Source organism: Ophidiomyces ophidiicola, assembly GCF_022830035.1.
Source record: "Ophidiomyces ophidiicola strain CBS 122913 chromosome Unknown scaffold_47, whole genome shotgun sequence".
Lineage (NCBI taxonomy): Eukaryota > Fungi > Ascomycota > Eurotiomycetes > Onygenales > Onygenaceae > Ophidiomyces > Ophidiomyces ophidiicola.
Window position 1 is genome coordinate 27,365 of NW_026054687.1, and position 20,103 is coordinate 47,467.

Here is a 20,103-nt window from a genome sequence, read left to right on the forward strand (position 1 = left end):
CGTAATATCATTCGCACTAGAATTGTGTTAGTAGAAGGCTATATGTACATATTGAAAGTAGTTAAAATAGTACCTTAAGAGAAGGTTCGTCCCATATTAAATGTCGCTAGCTCTTTACTTGCAAAGCGTAAGAGTTACATCGGAAGACTTCACGCAGCTCTTGACTTGGCTTCCAGCTGGAGGGACACCATTCTCCCAGTAGATATCTCCGCAGCCATCCTTAGATGGGTGAGCAAGGAGCGTGTAGCCTCTGAATGGGTCGCCCATGACATCCGACATATCGTAGAATACCTGGGTATCGGTGAGGCTGTAAGCGAAGTTGGTCTGCGGAGACCCGTTGAAAAGACCATCATTGACGGTTGTGATCTTGACTGCAATTCCACCACTCTGGGGGTCCCGGCGGAACTGCTCCTTGTAAACAGCACCCGAGCCCAGAGTATTCTTGGGGCCAATGGAGCCACCAACAGACCAGAGGTAGACGGTGAAAGGGCAGTGGTTTTCGACAATGGCAGAGCCGACTCCACCTGCAGCTACAGAAGTAGCGGCGAGGGCAGCAAGAGAGAGGTATCTGAAAAGCATATTGGAACGTTGTGGGTTGTTTATGTCAAAGACAGAATACAAAATGTGGGATTCAATGAGGAGAGTATGTTGAGGTCTGGCGAGAAGGAATAAATAGACAGACAGAGGTATTCAGCCACCCTTATATATCTTTTTTGACGGGAAGGATGGGAGCCGGCCGTGAAACATGTCTTACCTTTTTCATCGCTGTACGCAGTCCAGCACCCGTCTTCTGGCGAAATACGATGCATGTCCTAGGCTAGGGCGCTCAGCAGACACCAATTCCAGCCTAGCTGGAGGTATTGCTACAGTCACGACGATGAGCAGAGCAGCCAACAGGTAATGGTATCGAATAAGAAAAGACCACTCGGAGATCCAGTTTCCCGATTTAGCCGCAGCATTCCACATGAACAGGTATATGCTCAGTCATACATTAGTGGCATACCTTGCAAGCTCTCCTAATAATGGACTGGCGGGTTTACTAGGGAAGCTCGCCACACTTCCGGCCAAGCAGCCACATCAGATCAACCATAAACAGGCAGGTCAACGTGGGTCGACCAAAAGTCTAATCAAAGCTGAACCGTAGCATGGGGAAGATATTTGGCACTGACATCATGATCAGAGTACCAAATTTAGAAATGGGAGGCTTAACCACGCCCCGACCGGATCAACCGGAAATAATAATGTAGTAGCTGAAGGCAGTAAGAAAGTCGCTCCAAGGTCTGACAGTAGAAATTAATGGTACGGAGTAAACCATGACCCTTGCTCATTGCCGGCGCATATTATTCCGTGGCCGTAACGGAATGGCGGGGACGATGCATGTTTTAGACTGAATGGCGATTGTTGGCAGGCATCTCGGCAAGAAGGCCAAAAACGAGAACCAAACCCGAAAACTTGCAGATAGATTTTGGAATCTAACTGAAGGCGTTGCATAGAAATTCATCATAGTAGCTCTGACCTGACCATGGCTGGAGAGATACCCACAGAAAAAAGTAAGGTCCGGCGCCGATCTGCCCAACTGTTTGCCGAACAAACTGCTCAAAAGTTATACCTTCATCACTAAAATAGCTCAGATTTCTCCATGGCTATAGCGGTCATTGGAGGGCAAGAGAGCGGCATAGCTGTGATTCGTGACATGCTGCCCGAATCCCGAGGGATCGAATGTCTTAAAATACGAAGTAAGAAAACCTGATGCGTCGCAACGGCGTGCTCTCGGCAAGGGAGCCAACTGTCATGGTAGCATCTAGGTGAATGCAGATTCAAGACACCGAACAGGCAACGCCGATGCGAACGTCCGTGGAGTGTGGGCTGACTGAGGTGGCACGGCGGCAAAACGGCTGTCGTTGAGGAGGCGGCGTGAGGCGATGCCAAGCCGCACACCGGCAAAGATGCCGTCATTTCTCCGTCCGCGGGCGAACCAACCCCATCCGGTTAGACGGAAGCTTCCCCACCAACCTTCGCAGCCCGCCAGAAGATGATGCTGAGAAACGACGGGGATGGATGGGGGCATCGGCAAATGCAGAGCTTATCATAGTTGCTTAGACCGCCTGCTGTTCCACTATCCGTGCTCCCTACTCAGAGTGAATAATAATAATACCCTGGCGTGCCCAGGGTGCATGCGCTTCCACGATTCTGGCCTGGTCTAAAGTTTATACCCTGGGCTTATAAACAACTTGGTTCCTGGTGTAGCTGCCCACGCAACAGAGAAGTTGGTCCATATTTCATTTCACTGCAACCCAACCTCGCCTGTCAGGCTGGATTATAAGTCTTCCCATACCGTTTTTTACCTCACACCGCTGGACAGGTGGTCTATAGTATCGCACGGCGCAGGAATGTTCAGGCGCGATCATGGCACTCCAGAGCTTTCGGATATGAATGCAGAAAAGAAGGAAATAGCAGATGCTATCTAAAGTGATTGCCTTTAACAAGAATTAAAGGCCAGCTAAACCGGCTATACCTCTTTGATTTAACCCTATTTTCTATCAGAGCTCTCTGCATAGCGCTCCATTCAGGTTTAGCCCTACGAGATTCCCAACCTACGGTGCGCTACCCTTCTCTCAGATGGTAGGAGCACTTGAAAGAGCTAGGAGTCATTTGCATCAGCATAAGTGTTGGGTGATTTTTGTTCAATAAAAAGGGCCACGCCATGATCACGGTGATAACCATTTCTAGGCTTCTAAGCTACCTTATCCGCCCGGTATGTATTCTTGGCTATCACCCTGTTTTCAGCCGCTGGACCTTTCAATGAACAGATATACCTCATAGAAGCTTCATGCTGATTCCTTTGATATGTGCCATGGCCCTAGAGTTGTGCCTTAAAGCCCCAAGTTTGAGCGGCCAACCACTCAGCTAAGAGGAAGATCGCCTAGGGACCTTATGGCCCAAGGCACTACCCATAGGTTTATTGACTGATATCAAGACTTCAAGGCTTAGGAGTATGATCTTCACGTTCAAATTACATTGCCTAAATGACTGGGTTATAGGCTCAAATATCTTCAGTGCAAATACCAATGACCCCCTTACTTGGGCTGTGCAATAATTCTTAAGCACTAATGGGTATTCTTTGCTCCTTTCATGTTGTGGCTGCATATTGACATTCACAGGAAAAAAGAACAGGTAGGCATGAAAATGCAACTATATTGAACCAAAAGATTTCTTATTTTATCTCTTCTGCTTACACTATGATATGACCTACATGGGCTTGCTTAAAATCTCCTATCTTTGGAACCTTGGAAATATGTTCCATTTCATACCTGTGTCATGGGATCGATGCCTCCTTTTGGGACTTAGGTTGTTTACTTTGAGAGCCAAAGAACTACAAGTCAAACTGGCTGAGAAGGATATGGAGCAATTCTACAATACCCATGCTGCTACTCCATAATTCAACTTCTTAATCAAAAGGTTTAATAAATTACTGACGTGATCTTGCTATCCCTCATCGTGACCATGGTCTGACGGGTTTTGAAGTCAGGATAGATGATCACCTTAAAGATATTTAAGAGCACAACCTCAAGAGATTCAGACAAGTGTGTCTTAGGCTCTTCAGACTCCATCCACTTTTGCGTTTTATCACATCCATGAAGATGTCTAGTACAAATTTAACATTTGGCAGCGTGACCCCGAAATCCCATGACAATTTGCCTAACGCGGGTAGGGTGATTGAGTGCTCTATCAACCCTTTGTCTAACCAAATATCTCACGGGGAGTGTCAGATGGTGCCATTGGTTCAAAATGATGACTTGAAATGAACAGAATATGATTTCCATTCATCCATCTCCATATGAGCACTCGTGTGGGGTTATAAAGAGAAATTTCAATATACTAGTGTAGTATATGTTAATGATCTCTAGATGGAATTGTGTCTTATACCCCTTCTATTTGAATTAACCACGCTCATCATGTATTACATAGGAAGACGGAAGGTACCAGGTATGTATATATGTACCTACATACAAAAGAAGTCCTATTGGTGTACTCTTGTTTGTGGACCCTAGAGTGGCCAAAATTGTGGATAAGACAACTAGCATTGTGCGATACTTTGTATTCGGCTCTGCTTTTCCCCCACGCTGCCCTCTGTTGAAGTTGCATCTTCTGAAACCGAATCAAATCAACATGCATTCCAAGTACAATGATGCTATGTCCTATTTCCCGGGAGATACTGTCTAAATCAGCAGTACTGAGTGTCTCTGCTCAATATGGGATGGCATAATACTAGCCACGGCCATGCAATACCTCAACTCTCGGATACACCCTACCAATTGCTACAGGATCTTTTGGGCTACCTGGCCCAGCACCCCATGTCACCCTCCCATGGCCTTTGTGGGCATGTTTATTCAACCAGGCGGGGCTTAATGTGGTTGTGCGATTGCGATTTTGCGCTAAGTATTGCGGCGGCTTGTGGCACGAATTGGTGAATTGAGAACAAACTCGACCTCAGCCCCAATTCTAAGGTGAAAGTCAATTTTCCAGTACGACGGAGTTAAGTAGCTATACGTACTCCGTACTTCGTACATGGATATTTATCTTACCACCGTCCTAGGAGTTCGGTTAAATAGATACCCCCTTGTGGCTAAATGGATACCTTACTAAGCCTAAGCATAAGGCGCAATGTTCGGCTTGCAATGATGGGTTACATGTGAGAGTATGGGACTCAACGCTACTTCTACTAAAAACTCTGATACGTTACAACGCATCTCAATAGTACGAGATCGTGGAGTCCCAAATCTCCGCAAAATTCGACGATGTCTCCATTTGTATTCTTCGATCTTCACCCCACCAAATCACCCACACGAAACCCAAGACTCGCCAGCGTCTCGTGCTGGATATCTAGCTTATATCTTTTTTTCGTCATTATGTCGAAAGAAAATAGTATAAAAGCGGATATCGCACTTTGCAAAATGGAGTACACCTACTCCCGCCAGTATATTCGACGGCTTCAGAGAACCTCTTCGCATTACTATTTACCTTGCTCCTGGGAGTCTATTCATAATGACACCGCTACTTACAGTCGCAGCTGCGCTTTCAATGCCGGCACTCTCGATAGCAGGGGTCCTATCAGAAGCGAAGGTTCTGTCATCGAGAATTGTTGGTGGATCAATGGCAAAACCGGGCCAATTTCCTGCTCTTGTTGCAATTGAAGTAGGAGGGGTCCAAAACTGCGGAGGCACGTTACTTGGTCCGAATCTTGTTCTCACGGCAGGGCATTGTGTCAGAGGCCATCTCACCAACACATTGACTGTTCGTGCTGGTTCGCTGGTAGGCTGTCATTTCGAGCTGATATGTTTAGCGGCGAAGGACTTACTTGTTCGTAGACGCGGGTTGAAGGTGGAATAACTGTTGGCGTTTCATCTTACAAGATTCATCCAAGATATTACCAGCCAAAATTTGATCATGATCTTGCAGTGGTGCACCTGGCGTCTTCGATCGCTAGAGGCGAGTCAATTGACTATGGAAACCTCGCGGCGGCTGGAACCGATGTTGCGGCGGGCTCAACGGTGACAGTAGCAGGCTGGTCAGTATTGGAAACGCTGGCGCCTAAAGACGATGCTAATGATTTGCCGTTGAATTAGGGGATGGACGAGGAATTCAGACACCGCCACGACCACAGCATTGCTGTACGCGTCGATCCCCGTTATGGACCGTGCCACCTGTGCGACGCATTATGCAGGCGAAAGCCTGGAAATCACCCAAACCATGATCTGTGCTGGTATGAAAGGGCGAGTGTCCTGCAAGGGCGACAGTGGCGGTCCCGTATATGACGCGTCAGGCCGACAGATTGTGGGAGTGATCGCATGGGGCAAACAGTGCGCTGAAAACGGTCATCCCGCCGTGTTTGTTCGCGTAGGCAAATATCGCGACTGGATTGAGCAAAACAGCGGGCGCTCTTGAAGTGCGACGTCGTCTTTGGCGGATGCGTAGTTGTTGCAGAAAAGTGGCGTCAGGAGATACTAGGTACTTAGATTCCCCGTAGTTACTTGACAGCCCAAGACAATAGGAGAGTCGTATCGTCTCCAGCCTCATCCCACAGCCTCTCGTGTTATCGAACCCGGCTTGGCTCGTTTGTAGCCCTGGGATGCCGGCCAGGCGCAGATCGCAGATCATCGCAGGGTCGTTGTGCGGGCGATTGGGCGCTGCCTAGTTGACGAACTAGAGGGTTGCGTACGCCTCCCAGCCCTGGCATTGCTCTCAAAAACAAGCGATCGAGCAGACGCAACTCTCCCCAGCTCACACAATCCGCCGTGCCCATGCGTTCCCACGGCTTGCTGGCCTCCTACGTGCTTCCTGTCTCACCCGCGCTGCGCTTGTCGCCCATGTTACACTGCTACTGACCTGTTCGCACCCTCGCTTGGGCCCCCACCATGGATCCAGCTGCATGTCGCTTCCACCATCCTCACGAGCTTCCGGCTTTCGAGGTCCCACCGCCGTACAATTCTCCCTCTGTCCCGCTGGAGCCTCCGCCGGACTATGAGGCCGCCGTTGCGGGCAGTGATGCCGCCTCCCAGTCGTCGCAGTACGCGCTCTTCACCCGCCAGGCCATAACGCTGAGCATTGAAGGCCGGCATGTCTACTCGTCTTTGTCCAAGCCAAAGCCCATCTACAGCTTGACGCACGAACTCGATGGCCACGAGCTAAGCCTCAATGGCATTCTCCTAACCCGAATCGACCGGCAGTCGTCTGCAGGAGAAGATGACCAGCCAGTCAGAAAGCGGGATGTCTTTGCCCTGCGAGATGCGCCACAGCTTCACCTCGGCCCGGCAAAATACGAAATCGACGGCCTGCGATGTCTGTCTGGCAAAAAAGGCTATATGAACAAGACCTGTACGAGGAGTGGCCAGGGCTGGAGCGCCGGCGGTTGCGGCTTGCCTTCCTTCGGCCTTCGCCCGACTTCGAACCCTGGCGTTGATGCCGCCATGTACGAATGGCGGGACAAGTCGAGCGATCATATCATCGCAATAGAGACTCGCCGGCGCTGGGATAAGAAGAACAAGATCGAGGTTTCGCCGCCCATGATGGAATTAAAAATTGGTGCCAACGTCGATAAAAGTTACCTTGATTTTCTTGTAGCTTCATGGTGCATCCATAATTGGAGAGAAGCAAAAGAGCTCACAAAGGAGCCTCTTACCTGGGAGGAATGTCAGTATCTACCTATTGTTATTGTTGGTGGAAGAAATCGTGGCGCTAACATGTTTCTGGGTAATAGTCAAAGGCCAGGCCAGGGTCACCGCCTCTAGAAACAAAAGACGTTGGTCCGTTCTCGGTGGAGGCTTCTAGCCGTCCAAATCAAACAGCCTAAAACAGAGTTTTCCCACAGGGTGTTTTTTTCTTCTTCCTCTTTTTTTTTTTTTTGCTTTTGCTTCTTGCCTCTCAGTGAGCCATACGAATATGAGTTGTTGATCCAATTTTGCGGTCTTTGCTTCATATACCCCATGGAAGCTGCATATAAATTGGTGTTTTGCAATGATAAAAATTTAGCCGAGATTTTCTCAACGACGTGACGTGATATCATTTTGACAATAGCGAGTTTTGAATTTCATCTATATACACCCTGTTTGTGTTTTCCAAGCATCTATCCCTGACGTATGCATGGGCTTGACTAGTATATAAGCACTATGAGCCAGCCGCAGGCAGGCTGAACCTAACAGACAATCATAAGAATCGTAAATATAATAATTTCTATAATACATATGCGTTGCCCTTTAGTCTTCAACAGGAGCCTCGCTGTCTTTGTACGCTCCCAGCTTGAAGAGTTTCTTTGCATTCTCCCTTCCAATAGCGACCTTTTGCCCCTTTTCAAGCCCCTTGATATTATCAAACCAGGTGCAGGCATCTTTATAGTTTTCAAATGGGTAATCCGTACTAAACAATATCCTGTCCGCATTACCAAATTCCTCAATACAATACTTTAAAGTCGGGGTCGAGAAGTGGCCGGATGTTGTGATCCATATGTTCTCCCGGAAATAATCGCGGATAGTTCTCTTAATGGGCATGCCAATAGGCTTCTTGATATCCTCAAACCAGTGATTTATACGCCACAGATCGAAGGGCAGCCGTTCACCCAAATGTCCTAGGATGATCTGGAGCTTGGGGTTGCGGTCGAAAACGCCATTCGAAACCATGCCCATCAGGTGCAAGGACACGCCGTGCGCGAAGCTGAGGGGAGGGCCTACAAGCCATTTGCGATCCGCCCAGAGAGTATCATAGACAACGCCGGTCGGCTGTTTGGGGTGAAGGTAGAAAGGGACATCGAGATCCACACAGGTCTGCCAAAATACATCCCACTCGGGCTTGTCATAAAATATGAGTGATTGTCCGTCTGAAGCAATTTGGTTATCGTTCACAAGAGCGCCCTTGAAGCCGTACTCCTCAACGCATCGTCGCAATTCTGCCGCAGCGGTCGCAGGATCGTGCATGGGGAGGCAGGCGAAAGAGCCGAAACGATCTGGCTTGTCTTTAATTTGCTCATGGGTCCAGTCATTGACGAACTTGGCAACTCTCAAGGCTTCAGCGGGGTCGGTAATGTCCTGAATTCCAGGTGCCGTGTAGCTGAGAATGTGATATCCGACGCCATACTCGTCCGCATACTGGATGCGAATCTTGTTGATATCGCAGATTTCGCGGACGTGGCGGTCAGGATCTGTCGCGAAGAACCCAGCCCACCATCTTGCCTTCTCGGCAAACTCAGGGGTGTTGAAATGGTCTTCAAGCGTAATTTTTCCAAGCATGGTGGTGGCTATTCAAGGCAGAAAGGGCTGGAGGAGGTCATACGATAATGCTACGGATATTCGACAGCTGTCATATAAGTATGAGCTGGGCATCCCGTACAGCAGCCACGCCCGACGCCAAACCAAAAGTGCAACCCCGCAGCGTCACGTCACCTCCGCCGGCTATTTGGTGCCGCGAGCTTTGATTGGCCCGGGAGGTCGCCGGCTATAGAGCTTCACCAGTCTTGGCAGCCAATAAACGCTCGAACCGCCTCCCGACAGCCCATGAGAGTTTGCCAGGTCCAACGGCCGGGAACTACCCACCAATCGAGACCCTTTCCGCTCCGAAAATGCCTGTCCCGGGAGCTTAACATTGCGGGGTACGGGCGCCTTGGCGTAATGGGGAACCCGCTGGCCGTGCACGCTCAGGCCATTACTTATCGCGGCGATGCGATAGGCGAGCCGCATCCCGTTTGCCCTGAATGCCGACTATTTCGTCGTAGAAACACCCATAAAGAGCCCGACGTTAACCCTTTCCACCAGTTTCATCCCTATTTGCAATCTAAAGTGCTCCGGTCCAGGGATCCGTACAACAAGACTCAAAATGGCGGACAAATTCGATCCTAACTTCACGGAGAATGTGATCAATGCGACAGGCCCCAACACCGATCCGCGCATGCGGGTGGTGATGGCCGCGCTGATTCGGCATCTGCATGACTTTGCCCGCGAGGTGGAACTGACGGTGGACGAGTGGATGGCTGGTGTCAACCTGATCAACTGGGCGGGGCAGATGAGCAATGATAAGCGAAACGAGGGTCAGTTGATTTGCGATGTATTGGGGTTGGAATCGTACGTATTTGTTTTCTACCTTGCTTTTCCGTTGCAGGATATCCCAACTTGCGATGTAAGAAATTACGCAGGCCGCTAACTAATCCCCTGCCTTAGTCTTGTCGACGAAATCACCTTCTCCCGTGCAGCAAATGCACCTGATGCTGCCACTGCCACCGCGATTCTCGGCCCCTTTTTCAGAACGAATGCGCCTCACTATCCAAACGGAGGAAGCATCATCCAAACACCCGCCAAAGACGGCGAAGTAGCTTACATGCATGGAAAAGTTGTTGACTCTACTACGGGGGAGCCAATTGAAGGGGTGGTCATTGACGTGTGGGAGGCCTCAACAAATGGTCTCTATGAACAACAAGATCCAGATCAGAAGGATTACAATCTCCGAGGTAGATTTACGACAGATAAGGAGGGAAATTATGCAATGTACTGCTTGAGACCAACACCATATCCTATTCCATTTGATGGTAGGGCTGTCATACTCGAGATTTGCCGTTGAATTATCGCTAACTTCAAACCTTCTCAGGCCCTGCCGGAAAGATCTTGCAGCTTCTCGACCGACACCCTATGCGTCCGGCGCACATTCATTTAATTGTAAGCTAACTCCCTCGTTTCTTAAATATTAGGACATGTAAATTGCTAATACTCCGAACCTCTCGTCATCAGACCACACACAAGGACTATAAGCCCATTACTACCCAAATATTTGACAGTGAGGATAAATACCTCATCGACGACTCCGTCTTTGCTGTTAAAAACTCCCTAGTCGTCGACTTCAAGCCTCTGGAAGGCAATGATCAGGCCACAAGGGAAGTAGTGTATAACCTCAAATTGAAGAGACAAGATTCAAATTAGAAATCTCAATAGCGGAAATTGGATCCGGCATCCATCTGTTTTATATGAAGAGGTTTGTTAATTGTATATTTTTCAAATGAATATAGCCAGCCGGCTCAAGCTACCTGTAAATATGTGAAATATAACAATTGTTTTGAGTTATCTACAACCAGTTTTCACCGCATCATTCGCTTCCTCACCTCTACATCTTTTTCTCGCCCTTTGGCGCTTCATGTAAACATTAGAGAAACCAAACATTGAGAGAATTTTTGAAAATTATGTCTAGGCTCGTTCTCGACTTTGGAGCTCGCTCTAGCCATCTTTTTGTGGTGGCGAAGAGAGAGAGCTCTCGCAAATAGTGTATCCGAGCCGGTCGGAAAGGACCTTCATTGGCCGTACCAGAGACTTAGGTACACGAACCCTATTTGCAGTGTAGTCGCGTGAGCCTCTCCATACAATTGGTATCAATTAAGCTTTGACTTCCTCAAAATCTGGGGTCTGGGGTACGGGTGACCGGCAGCATATATGGATTTTGCCAGGGTCAGGAAATATGCTAAAAGAATCGAGATAAACCACTGGCCACAGCTCAAATAACCCTACACACTCGGAAGTGGAGCTGCCACCGACTGCAAGGGATAACTAGTTACAGGGTCATGTCTGAAAAGATTGTTGAAGTAGGCACAGCTTCTGCAGCTGAAGAGTGCAAAGCTGGCCACTTTGAAGATACCTCAGCCCTTGAAGCAAAGCTTCGAAGAAAATTCGACTTTCGGATACTCCCCATTGTTACCGGCATATTCTTGCTCGCCTTTATTGATAGGCAAGTGTTTCGGCAAAGAAAATTTTGGAATTGGATACTGACAGACATTTCAGGGCAAATGCAGGAAATGCGCGAATTCTCGGTATGGCAAAGGACTTGGACCTTCGAGGATATCGATTCAACATTGCGATGACAGCCTTCTACTGCAGCTATATTTTTCTAGAGATGTAAGTACTAAACACTCGTTGAGACGGTTTTTCAATGCTGAAGACTCCTCAAGACCGGCAAATATGATGTGCAAATGGCTTGGGCCCAAGATTTGGCTTTCCTTCCTCAGTTTCGGCTTCGGCGTCGTAACAATGTGCACTGCATTTATCACGTCATACGAAGGACTGATAATTGCTCGGGTATTCCTTGGAGCCCTCGAAGCCGGTATCATGCCTGGAATAAGCTTCACTCTCTCACAATTGTAAGATCTTTCCTATATCGAACTAGTAGCCTGGTTCTAATAATCCTGTATAGCTATCGAAGACACGAGCTCGCAACGAGAGTAGGGTTTTATGCCAGTGTCTCCCCGCTCAGGTAAGGACCCCAGCAAAGAGAACAAGCTACGTCTACCTAACTCTCACAATAGCGGTGCGTTCGGCGGTCTCCTCGCCACCGGCCTTTCGAAAATCCCCAAATGGGGAATGATCCACACCTGGAGAAATATCTTTTTTTTTGAGGGACTTCTTTCCATCTTTCTTGCCGTGGCTTCATATATCCTACTTCCGAACTCTCCAGCAACTGCATCAACACTGACAAAGGAGGAGAGGGTATATGCCGCATGGCGTATCGCTGACGAGAGCAAATCTCACATCCCGCAAAAGACTTCGACGAAGCACTTCAAGATGGCAATTTGCAACATCAGTGTGAACATCATGGCGTTTGCATGCAGCTGTACGCTCCTGACAATGACGTCCCTGTCAATCTTCTTACCCTCTATCCTTAACAGCATGGGGTACACCGCTATTCAGTCCCAGTTGATGTCTGTCCCGCCATTTGCATGGTCGACCGTCGTCTGCCTTTGCATTGCTTATGCTTCTGATCGCACCAAGTCCCGGGGTGTTTGGCTTTTGGGGGTTATGCCCTTTACAGCCGCTGGCTTTCTTGTTCTGATCCTAGTAACTCAACCAGCTGTTCGCTACTTTGCCACATTTCTTGCCCTTACAGGGGCTTTCACATGCTCTCCAATGCTGGTAGCATGGACAGTAGACAACACAGCTGGCCCTAATGTTCGCGCTGTGAGCTCTGCATATGTGGTCAGCATTGCCAATCTTGGGGCCCTTGTGGCAACCTGGACATATCTACTTCCAGATGCACCCAGGTATATCTCGGGCCACGCGATCAACTTTGGAGCAGCGGTCTTGTGTTGTGTCATGATGGCAGTGGCAACAGTATATCTCAGATGGCAAAACAGACCTAAAGAGAGAGGTGAATATGATCATCTTTTGGAGGGACTAAATGAGGAGGAGCAGGCAGCACTGGGGCATAATCACCCTGATTATAAGTTCACACCATGACAACTGTATCAGTAAATTATGTTATTCGATTGAAACTGAACTATTCGAGACTTCTAGTACTGAACATCGAAAATGCGTGTTGTTTTCTGCAGTTGAGGACCTCTCTGGAACATTGTTTTCCCGATAGCCGCTCCACAGTCTGCGGGGTCGGAATTAGATTGCTCCGCACTCCTTAGTCATTCAGAGGCAACATAGTTAAATGGACATCCGAATTGAACCGGGGGGCATCCTAGTCCACAATGGCTCCCAAGGCGCTAAGAAGGGTTCCCCAGAGACGCCCGAGATGCCATGCCGCAAGCCTAGCAAGTCATGATGATCTCTCTAAATTATCTACTTTCATTTCGCCAACCTCAACCTCAGTACACCAACAAAATACACGCAGAACTACTTTCAAAATGCCATTGAAGACCATTAACTCCAAATCTCTCTACTACACTTTAACTGGTCCCACTACCTCCAGTGCCTCCAATCCGTTGACGCTCATTTTCGTCCACGGATTAGGCTCTTCCTCGTCTTTCTATTTCCCAATTATCCCACATCTCTCATCTCTTGGCCATCGATGTATCACGATAGATACGCATGGCAGCGGAGCATCTCGGTACCATGCAGATGCCGGGAATAGCATAGCTAGTATAACATCTGATGTAACAGGCCTGCTAGATGCTTTGGAGATCAGTCGCAACGTCGTTGTCGTTGGCCACAGCATGGGCGGTATAATAGCATCGCAACTTGCAGCATCCGATAATATTGGGAGAATTGCAGCCGTGGTATTGATTGGGCCAGTAAACCCCAACCCAGCAGCTGCAGAAGCTTTTGGAAAACGGATAAAGATTGTCCAAGAACGTAAGTCACGACACTTCTGATCAGATAATCGAGACTAATACATTCCCAGATGGCATGGAGGCAATGGCCGATTCAATTCCACAGAGTGCTACCGGTTCACAGTGTAGTCCCCTGGTTCATGCGTTTATCCGACAACTACTCATCACTAATGACCCAGAGGGCTATATTTCCTTGTGCCATACAATTGCAGAAGCACCCGTACCAAATTATGCAAGCATTAATGTTCCTACTCTTCTCTTAGCTGGGGAGGAAGACAAATCTGCGCCATTATCAGGCTGCGAGAAGATTTTAGCAGGGTACGGAAGCAAGATCAAGAAACTAAATGTCTTGAGTGGTATTGGTCATTGGCTTGTCTTAGAAGCCCCAGATCAAATCCAGTCCGCGATTGAATCTTTTTTACAAACATTATCGCAGAACAAGTGAGAAATATGAGATGCCTTTTGAAATACCGCTTCCCCTTTGTCCCCCTACTTTCGCCCTGCATTCTAAACCATAGTCAGCCAAGCGAAGTAAAATTGCAATACAGTCCAACTCACAAGAAAAACTTGGTAGAAACCCAGTTTCCTGGCGCTCCCGCCCTCCTCAAAGGTAGCTTTTGCCACCCAATCAGTATCTTTCTGGCTTCCATCCTTCATTCCGTATTTCACATTCCCTGTGAGCATGACTGTGTTCGGGGTATCTGGTGATGTAAAATATGTATATGTGTGGCGCCGTGATGATACTGCGGACCACATCCCTTGCCGAACGGTAAGAATATCTGTTTGGAAATGTGAGTTTTTAGAGGATCGAAACAGTTCTTCACACCGACAGGGCTGGCAGATGAAATGCACGGACGGTGTTATGATGTCATAACGGGAGTTTTACCTGCACGACCGACAGCGACTTTATCGCCCATGATCAACTTCGCGTCCTCGGCAAAAAAATACGGGTATTTCTCGTGAGCATTGCCATCATCCGAAGCTTCGAAAAAAGCCTTGAAAAAATCGCCAATTTCCTCCATTATGATGCACGATTTTCCTTGTATGTGCTTTGATATAACAGTAGCTGGTCAAGTACGAAGCTGCTGGGCCTGGCATGGGTTGCTGGTAGACCTTTTAGGCTCTTGGACGGGCTTCAAGGTTGGATCCGGCCCGGGTGAGGCCCCACCTTGAAGTTTGCCGGTGGCAAACTCTAGCCGGGTCCGGCCCGACAATCCATGCTGGGTGGCAGCCGATGAAATGTACGTGTATGCGATCGAGGTCACGATCGAGGAGCAGCACAGTGGCTATAATATATGAGTTGCCCAAATAGAAAGCCACAAATGTTTTCTTATAGGCCATTAGCGGGCAGAAAAGTCGCTGTGCCATCTAATACTGTCTCCATGTGAGCCTGTCCGTCAACCTGATCAACAAGGCTTAGGAAGTTATCAAAATCGAGCGAGTAGTCTGGGGGTGATATTTCGGTAACACTCATATTCGGGCTCATTTGGAACATATCATGTCCGCTATTTCCAGGCTGTATTTCAGCTGACCGCGGAGTGTTGTTGGCGGGAAACCCTTGACTGTCATGCAACGAATATCGATTCGTATTACCCATCATCGGCATGTTTGTTGAGGAAGGGTTGGCGGCACTTATCCGAGGCTGTTCCCCAAAGAAATTAGAGAGTATTGTTACATTTGTATCTCTCGCGGAAGAAGTAGTCATCCGCAATCCAGAAACACCGCCGATCGCTTCATGGAATGAAGTCAATATCTCAAGATATCGTTGAGCCAGTGGGTCGGTTTCTGCGAGGTAGCGATGCAAATCAAGAGAAGTTTCCATGGCCTGGCTACTATCAACATCATCGCACACGGGACAAAATACGTTCGAGAATAGTATCAGGCTAGCAGTAAAAAGCCAGTAGCTATGAGATGTTAACGAAAGATAGCACTCATAGTTAATAAGGAAGCGAAAAAAGACATACATTACAAATGGATCCCGGCGCGGAAGCGTTCGTTTAAGGATAGCTGACTGAACGATATCAATGCTATACGATGCAGCACGAACACAAGCTGCCGAGAAAGAATCTGTATGTGCAGAAGGGCCTGCTGACCCCTTTGCTGCCTCTGATAGATTTGTATTATCGTTGGAGATTTTTGAGTACTGCGCATGGCTCAATATCTTTTGTAATAGGAAAGGTCGCGTGAGAAGAATAACCCCATGAAAGTAATATAAATTAACATGCAGCTGTGCAAGGGTTGTACGGGGGTCTTCGTTGGGCAGAGATATGTTACGCCAATGGAGAGCAGCTGGTAAAACATCTTTCCAGTCCTGAAATTGTTTGGAGCATTTTTGAACAAATTTCACTGATATTTTGCGCTCAGCATATACACTGCTCAAAATCTCTCCCAGTAAACGGGCAGCACGAACGGAAGCCCGAAGAGCAGTCCTTTCGACAACCTCTAGCTCAGAATTTGGCTGATCGTCCCTATTAGCATCGACAAAGATATCCGCCGCATCGCGGTGATGAATGCCGTTTGGTCTGCCTAACGACGCTGAGAGAAAACAGTCCAGTATATACATACTTCCCCATAAATTTCTCCTATAAAAAATATTAGCCAGATTATTTACCGTACGATACTGCCCTTCAAGGCACAGTGTGTAGCCTACCTCACACGCTGCTCGGCGCTTGAAAACCCCAGTGATGCGTTTTTTCGGTGCAAACCAAGAGCATATGCGGAACGAACAGCCATGCCTCGTACAAATCAGCAAAAAAAATTTTGAAGAGGGACGAAAAGTATGGCATGAACAAACCAAAATATGCCCAGGCAGCATTTCTCTTCGCAATCGTGAGCATAAAGAGTGTGATAAGCAACAGTGCTTGAATTGACGTAATATCTCCATCCTCAAAGCCCGAAACAGGATCATTAAAATGGGCGGCATTGAGATAGAATATTTTTGCCCGCTCTGTGAGATCTGGACCGAGCCGCTTCAAAATTTGGCTTTCCCGGAAGCTATGCGCAACGGAACTCTGGCACATTTGCAGTCCTACAGCAAATACAAGATTTAGTAGGCAAACACGCGGTTGCTCCGCTTGTAGGGGGTTGCCATATATTGAAGCGACTTCATCAATGAAAGCATCCCTGTCCAAAATCTGCATAATGCCAATTGTCTAAAGGATTAAGTTAGAACAGTAATCGTGTACGGAGGATTAGTTTGACATTACATTGGAGAAAAAAGAGTCGATGAGAAATTCGGCCGTTTCTCGATCGGGAAGGACGTGCGTCGCTTTCAGTCCGGCCGAGATTGATAGTTCAAGCAAGCTGTGCTTGTGAGGATCGCTAGTGAATCTAGATACACCAACAGTTCTTTCAACGAGCCTTCTTATTGTATCCAGATACGAAAGAGAGGCCGAATCGCCAAGATAGACTGGTAATTCATGAAGCCTTTAGTAAGACTTCACCTAGAAACAGAGAGAATTTGGCGCACATAACTGGGACGTTTGAGTGTAAACTGATGGGCCTAGACGTACGTAGCCTCCCTCTTCCATCTTGAAGCATCCTAGATGCTTCATCAAGAGACTCCTCCTCATTTTGCTCTACAGATGTAGTGCTATACAACATACTACTCCGCGATTCAGTCGGTGCTGCGGGCATGCCTCCAACTAACGGGCGCGGTGAAATCGCTGGAAAATATGGCGGGAATCTATGAGTAGGTCGAGGTTGTGCAGTGGGTAGAATAATTGAAGCGGATGCTCCTGTCTTTGCCGCAGCCATACTGTCTCGTGGTGCTAGAGTATCGCCGGCGGCTGGTATAAATGGGGGTAATGGGCGCTGTTCATGCAATGCAACTGACGCACCCATATACGCGCAGTCTATCGCCTTCCCGGAGCATGTTGAACAAGGCTGGAGGCCATCGCACTACCAATATAACGCCCGATTAGCGGTGAAAGGGCTTACTGGTGGGCGGAGCCTGTATCGCTTACCTTGAGCTTCTTGCGCCGGCAAGTCAAACAAGCCACCCTTGTCCGATGTCTCGACGGCGTCAGCATCCTGTAGACATTTAGGAGCAGATGAGCCTGGGCCGACTGATTCTCGCGAACCTTCACAGAGCCGAAGCTGGGGCTGGCTCACGTCGCTGCATCGCTTCGGTATTTTGTGAGGAGGGGAGGGAAATCGGAAGAGTTTCTCCGCAGTCGGGCGATTCGCGCGTTACATACCAGCAAACTGCAGCTCTAACTAATGTCGAGGACCTCACCAACAGCTGGCTATGAATACTCATAGAGCGGCTGGCAGCATATGGCTCAATTGAATGCTACTCCTCATTGCGCAGATGAGCCTAGTCACTAACTTGTTAGCCAGTTAAGAAACCCCATAATAACCTTCAGCCAAGTTCTTCGGTGAACGCCTAGCACCTCGGCTCAGTGGTATAAAACTACAGAGTACTCTATATCAGACACAAGTGAGAGAGTGCGGTAATCGGAATTGATTTCTATTTTAAGCATTCTATCATGCGAAAACCCTTCTGGTACTGAAGGGATCGAGAATGGCAGCACCTAGCCCAATCTAACATCCTCATTTTCATGAAAGCACCACTCGGCCTTGTAGGTTCCGTTGGGTGCACTCGCCCTTTGGAAGCTGGTCTCGACCTCCTCGATTTCTGCTACCGGCGTAATGATTGATATATCCGCCTTGAACCCCGCCGAATGCCATTTTTCGCGGTATTGCTCGAATAAATGCGGATGCTGCTTTTTCATTATCTTCAATACGGTCCCAGAGATTTGATCGACGCTATGCTGGTGGCGTAGAGCAAAAAAACTCTCATCTTGCTTTGACCTTAGCTCATCTTGGGTTTTCTGCCCATACTCACCAACAGCGAAAAGAAGGAGATCATACTGCATAAGTGAAGCACAGCCATGCCAGGATCCCCCTTTTGTTGTTCGATGATAAAGACCAGTCAGCGCTGCGATGGCGCCCATTGCAGCAGTGCCATAGTCAGAGATGGGGAACGGGGGAACCACGGGTTCATCAAGGCCCATGAATCTCCCTTGTGCCCAAGCGACTCCGCTCACCTTTAGAAGTGGTAAGTATCCGAGCTTGAAGAAAACTAGGTAAAGGTTAACTTACGCAGTCCGCAATCTGCTGCCACCCAGGCCGATATGCCCATTCTCCCTCATACCCAAAACAATTCTCATTCACATACACGTAACCCTTTCCGCGCTTTATAGCGAGCTTGGCGAGAGCTTCGGGGCCGTAGCCAAGTTTGTCAAATGTCCCCGGCCTATATCCATCAAGTATTATATCCGCCTCCGCAAGCAACTTCTCAAACTCAGCTCGTCCTTCACTGGTTTTGAGATCAATATCGGTGGTACGCTTGCCCATATTTACATCAATTTGGAAAAATGGTACATCGGGAGTCTTAGGACCTGTGACTTTAAGGACATCTGCTCCATACTCTGCCAGTATTCTGCCCATTACCGGCCCAGCGATGACACGGCAAAGCTCTAGAACCTTGATTCCTTGCAAAACGCGCGGTTTTGCTCCAGAAGAGTCTGCCGGAAGCTGGATTGGTGGTGTGGTGCTCTCTAGATTTGTGACAGACCATGGTGATCGGCCAACATTTGCTTTGCCCTTACGGCAATATCATCAGCGATAGTCCAAGGTGGTGCAGTCAGCTTTAACGTACATGTGGAGTTGCAATAAAATCTTCATGCTTCAAAGCAACTACTCCTGCTTGTCGAAGCTTCTTATTCTTTTCTTCAAGCTCTTCGATTGTAAACTGCTGCACGTGAGATTCGATCTCCTCCGCTATATCGTCTATAGTTTTCAGGTCAGGTCGATACGGTGGCAAACCTATCATGCCCAATGTCCTGCTGGCTTCTAATGACCCATGGATGTGATAGTAGGTACCAGGTGTTTTCGTCGCATAAAGATTAGCTGACATTCGGCGGTACGGATCAGATTGTGCTTCAAAGAAATCGGTAGCTTTAACATGAATTGTTAGTAAGGAATGGAGCAAATTGGTTTTAATAACAAACCTTTGAGCTTTGTTTTCACACCCTCGTCATATTTCCCCAGGCCATCGATGGTAGAAAGATACGTCTGGAAGAGAAAGCATGTTGCGTGCTCCAGGTTGATATTAATATTGCGGGAACGGGGTCCATATTTGAGGTTGGCTAGCGAGCAAGCAACCGCAGCTTCGATGCCTTTCAATGCTGAGGCAGTTTCTGTTTCTTTCAGGGGAATAGGGAAGTACACAGTGTTCCTCTCAGAAGTGAAGTTTACATTTTTGGCAATTCCCTCAAAGTCAGGCGGTAGGCACAATTCATCTTTCAGGTTGCAAAGAAGGCTAAAGATTCGTTGCGTCTCACACAGCGGTGAGTAGTCAGAGCCAGACATGTTCACCACCTTTGAAATGTATATGGTCTCATTAGACAAAAAAACTGGATGGTGCTAGTCGCCTGGGGTCTCTGCTATGGAGACTTTGGTTGAGAGAAGGACCGCCCCCAGCCGTTTCCAACAGCCGCATCTTTTTGGCGCCGCGGCAG

General features: G+C 48.1%; 9 protein-coding genes across 9 annotated transcripts; 5 read left to right on the forward strand and 4 right to left on the reverse strand.

Moving 5' to 3' along the window:
• Positions 1-114: 114 nt before the first annotated feature.
• On the reverse strand, positions 115-579 carry LOZ57_006581 (uncharacterized protein; the record flags this gene model as incomplete). The annotated part of the gene is made up of 1 exon (XM_049255596.1): positions 115-579. One exon carries the CDS (start codon positions 577-579, stop codon positions 115-117), a length of 465 nt encoding a protein of 154 aa, XP_049105420.1.
• Positions 580-5,046: 4,467 nt separating this feature from the next.
• Positions 5,047-5,946, forward strand: LOZ57_006582 (uncharacterized protein; the record flags this gene model as incomplete). The annotated part of the gene is made up of 3 exons (XM_049255597.1): positions 5,047-5,313; positions 5,370-5,569; positions 5,628-5,946. The coding sequence occupies 3 exons, from the start codon at positions 5,047-5,049 to the stop codon at positions 5,944-5,946; spliced, it is 786 nt and encodes a 261-aa protein (XP_049105421.1).
• Positions 5,947-6,416: 470 nt separating this feature from the next.
• On the forward strand, positions 6,417-7,289 carry LOZ57_006583 (uncharacterized protein; the record flags this gene model as incomplete). Its single annotated transcript, XM_049255598.1, has 1 exon — positions 6,417-7,289. The coding sequence occupies one exon, from the start codon at positions 6,417-6,419 to the stop codon at positions 7,287-7,289; it is 873 nt and encodes a 290-aa protein (XP_049105422.1).
• Positions 7,290-7,754: 465 nt separating this feature from the next.
• LOZ57_006584 (uncharacterized protein) lies at positions 7,755-8,780 on the reverse strand (the record flags this gene model as incomplete). The annotated part of the gene is made up of 1 exon (XM_049255599.1): positions 7,755-8,780. One exon carries the CDS (start codon positions 8,778-8,780, stop codon positions 7,755-7,757), a length of 1,026 nt encoding a protein of 341 aa, XP_049105423.1.
• A 583-nt stretch (positions 8,781-9,363) lies between these two features.
• Positions 9,364-10,101, forward strand: LOZ57_006585 (uncharacterized protein; the record flags this gene model as incomplete). Its single annotated transcript, XM_049255600.1, has 2 exons — positions 9,364-9,608; positions 9,705-10,101. 2 exons carry the CDS (start codon positions 9,364-9,366, stop codon positions 10,099-10,101), a joined length of 642 nt encoding a protein of 213 aa, XP_049105424.1.
• Positions 10,102-11,089: 988 nt separating this feature from the next.
• On the forward strand, positions 11,090-12,755 carry LOZ57_006586 (uncharacterized protein; the record flags this gene model as incomplete). The annotated part of the gene is made up of 5 exons (XM_049255601.1): positions 11,090-11,253; positions 11,307-11,420; positions 11,474-11,662; positions 11,716-11,775; positions 11,828-12,755. 5 exons carry the CDS (start codon positions 11,090-11,092, stop codon positions 12,753-12,755), a joined length of 1,455 nt encoding a protein of 484 aa, XP_049105425.1.
• A 395-nt stretch (positions 12,756-13,150) lies between these two features.
• LOZ57_006587 (uncharacterized protein) lies at positions 13,151-14,021 on the forward strand (the record flags this gene model as incomplete). The annotated part of the gene is made up of 2 exons (XM_049255602.1): positions 13,151-13,598; positions 13,648-14,021. The coding sequence occupies 2 exons, from the start codon at positions 13,151-13,153 to the stop codon at positions 14,019-14,021; spliced, it is 822 nt and encodes a 273-aa protein (XP_049105426.1).
• Positions 14,022-14,906: 885 nt separating this feature from the next.
• On the reverse strand, positions 14,907-17,332 carry LOZ57_006588 (uncharacterized protein; the record flags this gene model as incomplete). The annotated part of the gene is made up of 6 exons (XM_049255603.1): positions 14,907-15,480; positions 15,541-16,158; positions 16,227-16,311; positions 16,371-16,728; positions 16,783-16,985; positions 17,089-17,332. The coding sequence occupies 6 exons, from the start codon at positions 17,330-17,332 to the stop codon at positions 14,907-14,909; spliced, it is 2,082 nt and encodes a 693-aa protein (XP_049105427.1).
• A 779-nt stretch (positions 17,333-18,111) lies between these two features.
• LOZ57_006589 (uncharacterized protein) lies at positions 18,112-19,954 on the reverse strand (the record flags this gene model as incomplete). The annotated part of the gene is made up of 4 exons (XM_049255604.1): positions 18,112-18,627; positions 18,683-19,186; positions 19,242-19,540; positions 19,594-19,954. The coding sequence occupies 4 exons, from the start codon at positions 19,952-19,954 to the stop codon at positions 18,112-18,114; spliced, it is 1,680 nt and encodes a 559-aa protein (XP_049105428.1).
• Between the last annotated feature and the right edge of the window lie 149 nt (positions 19,955-20,103).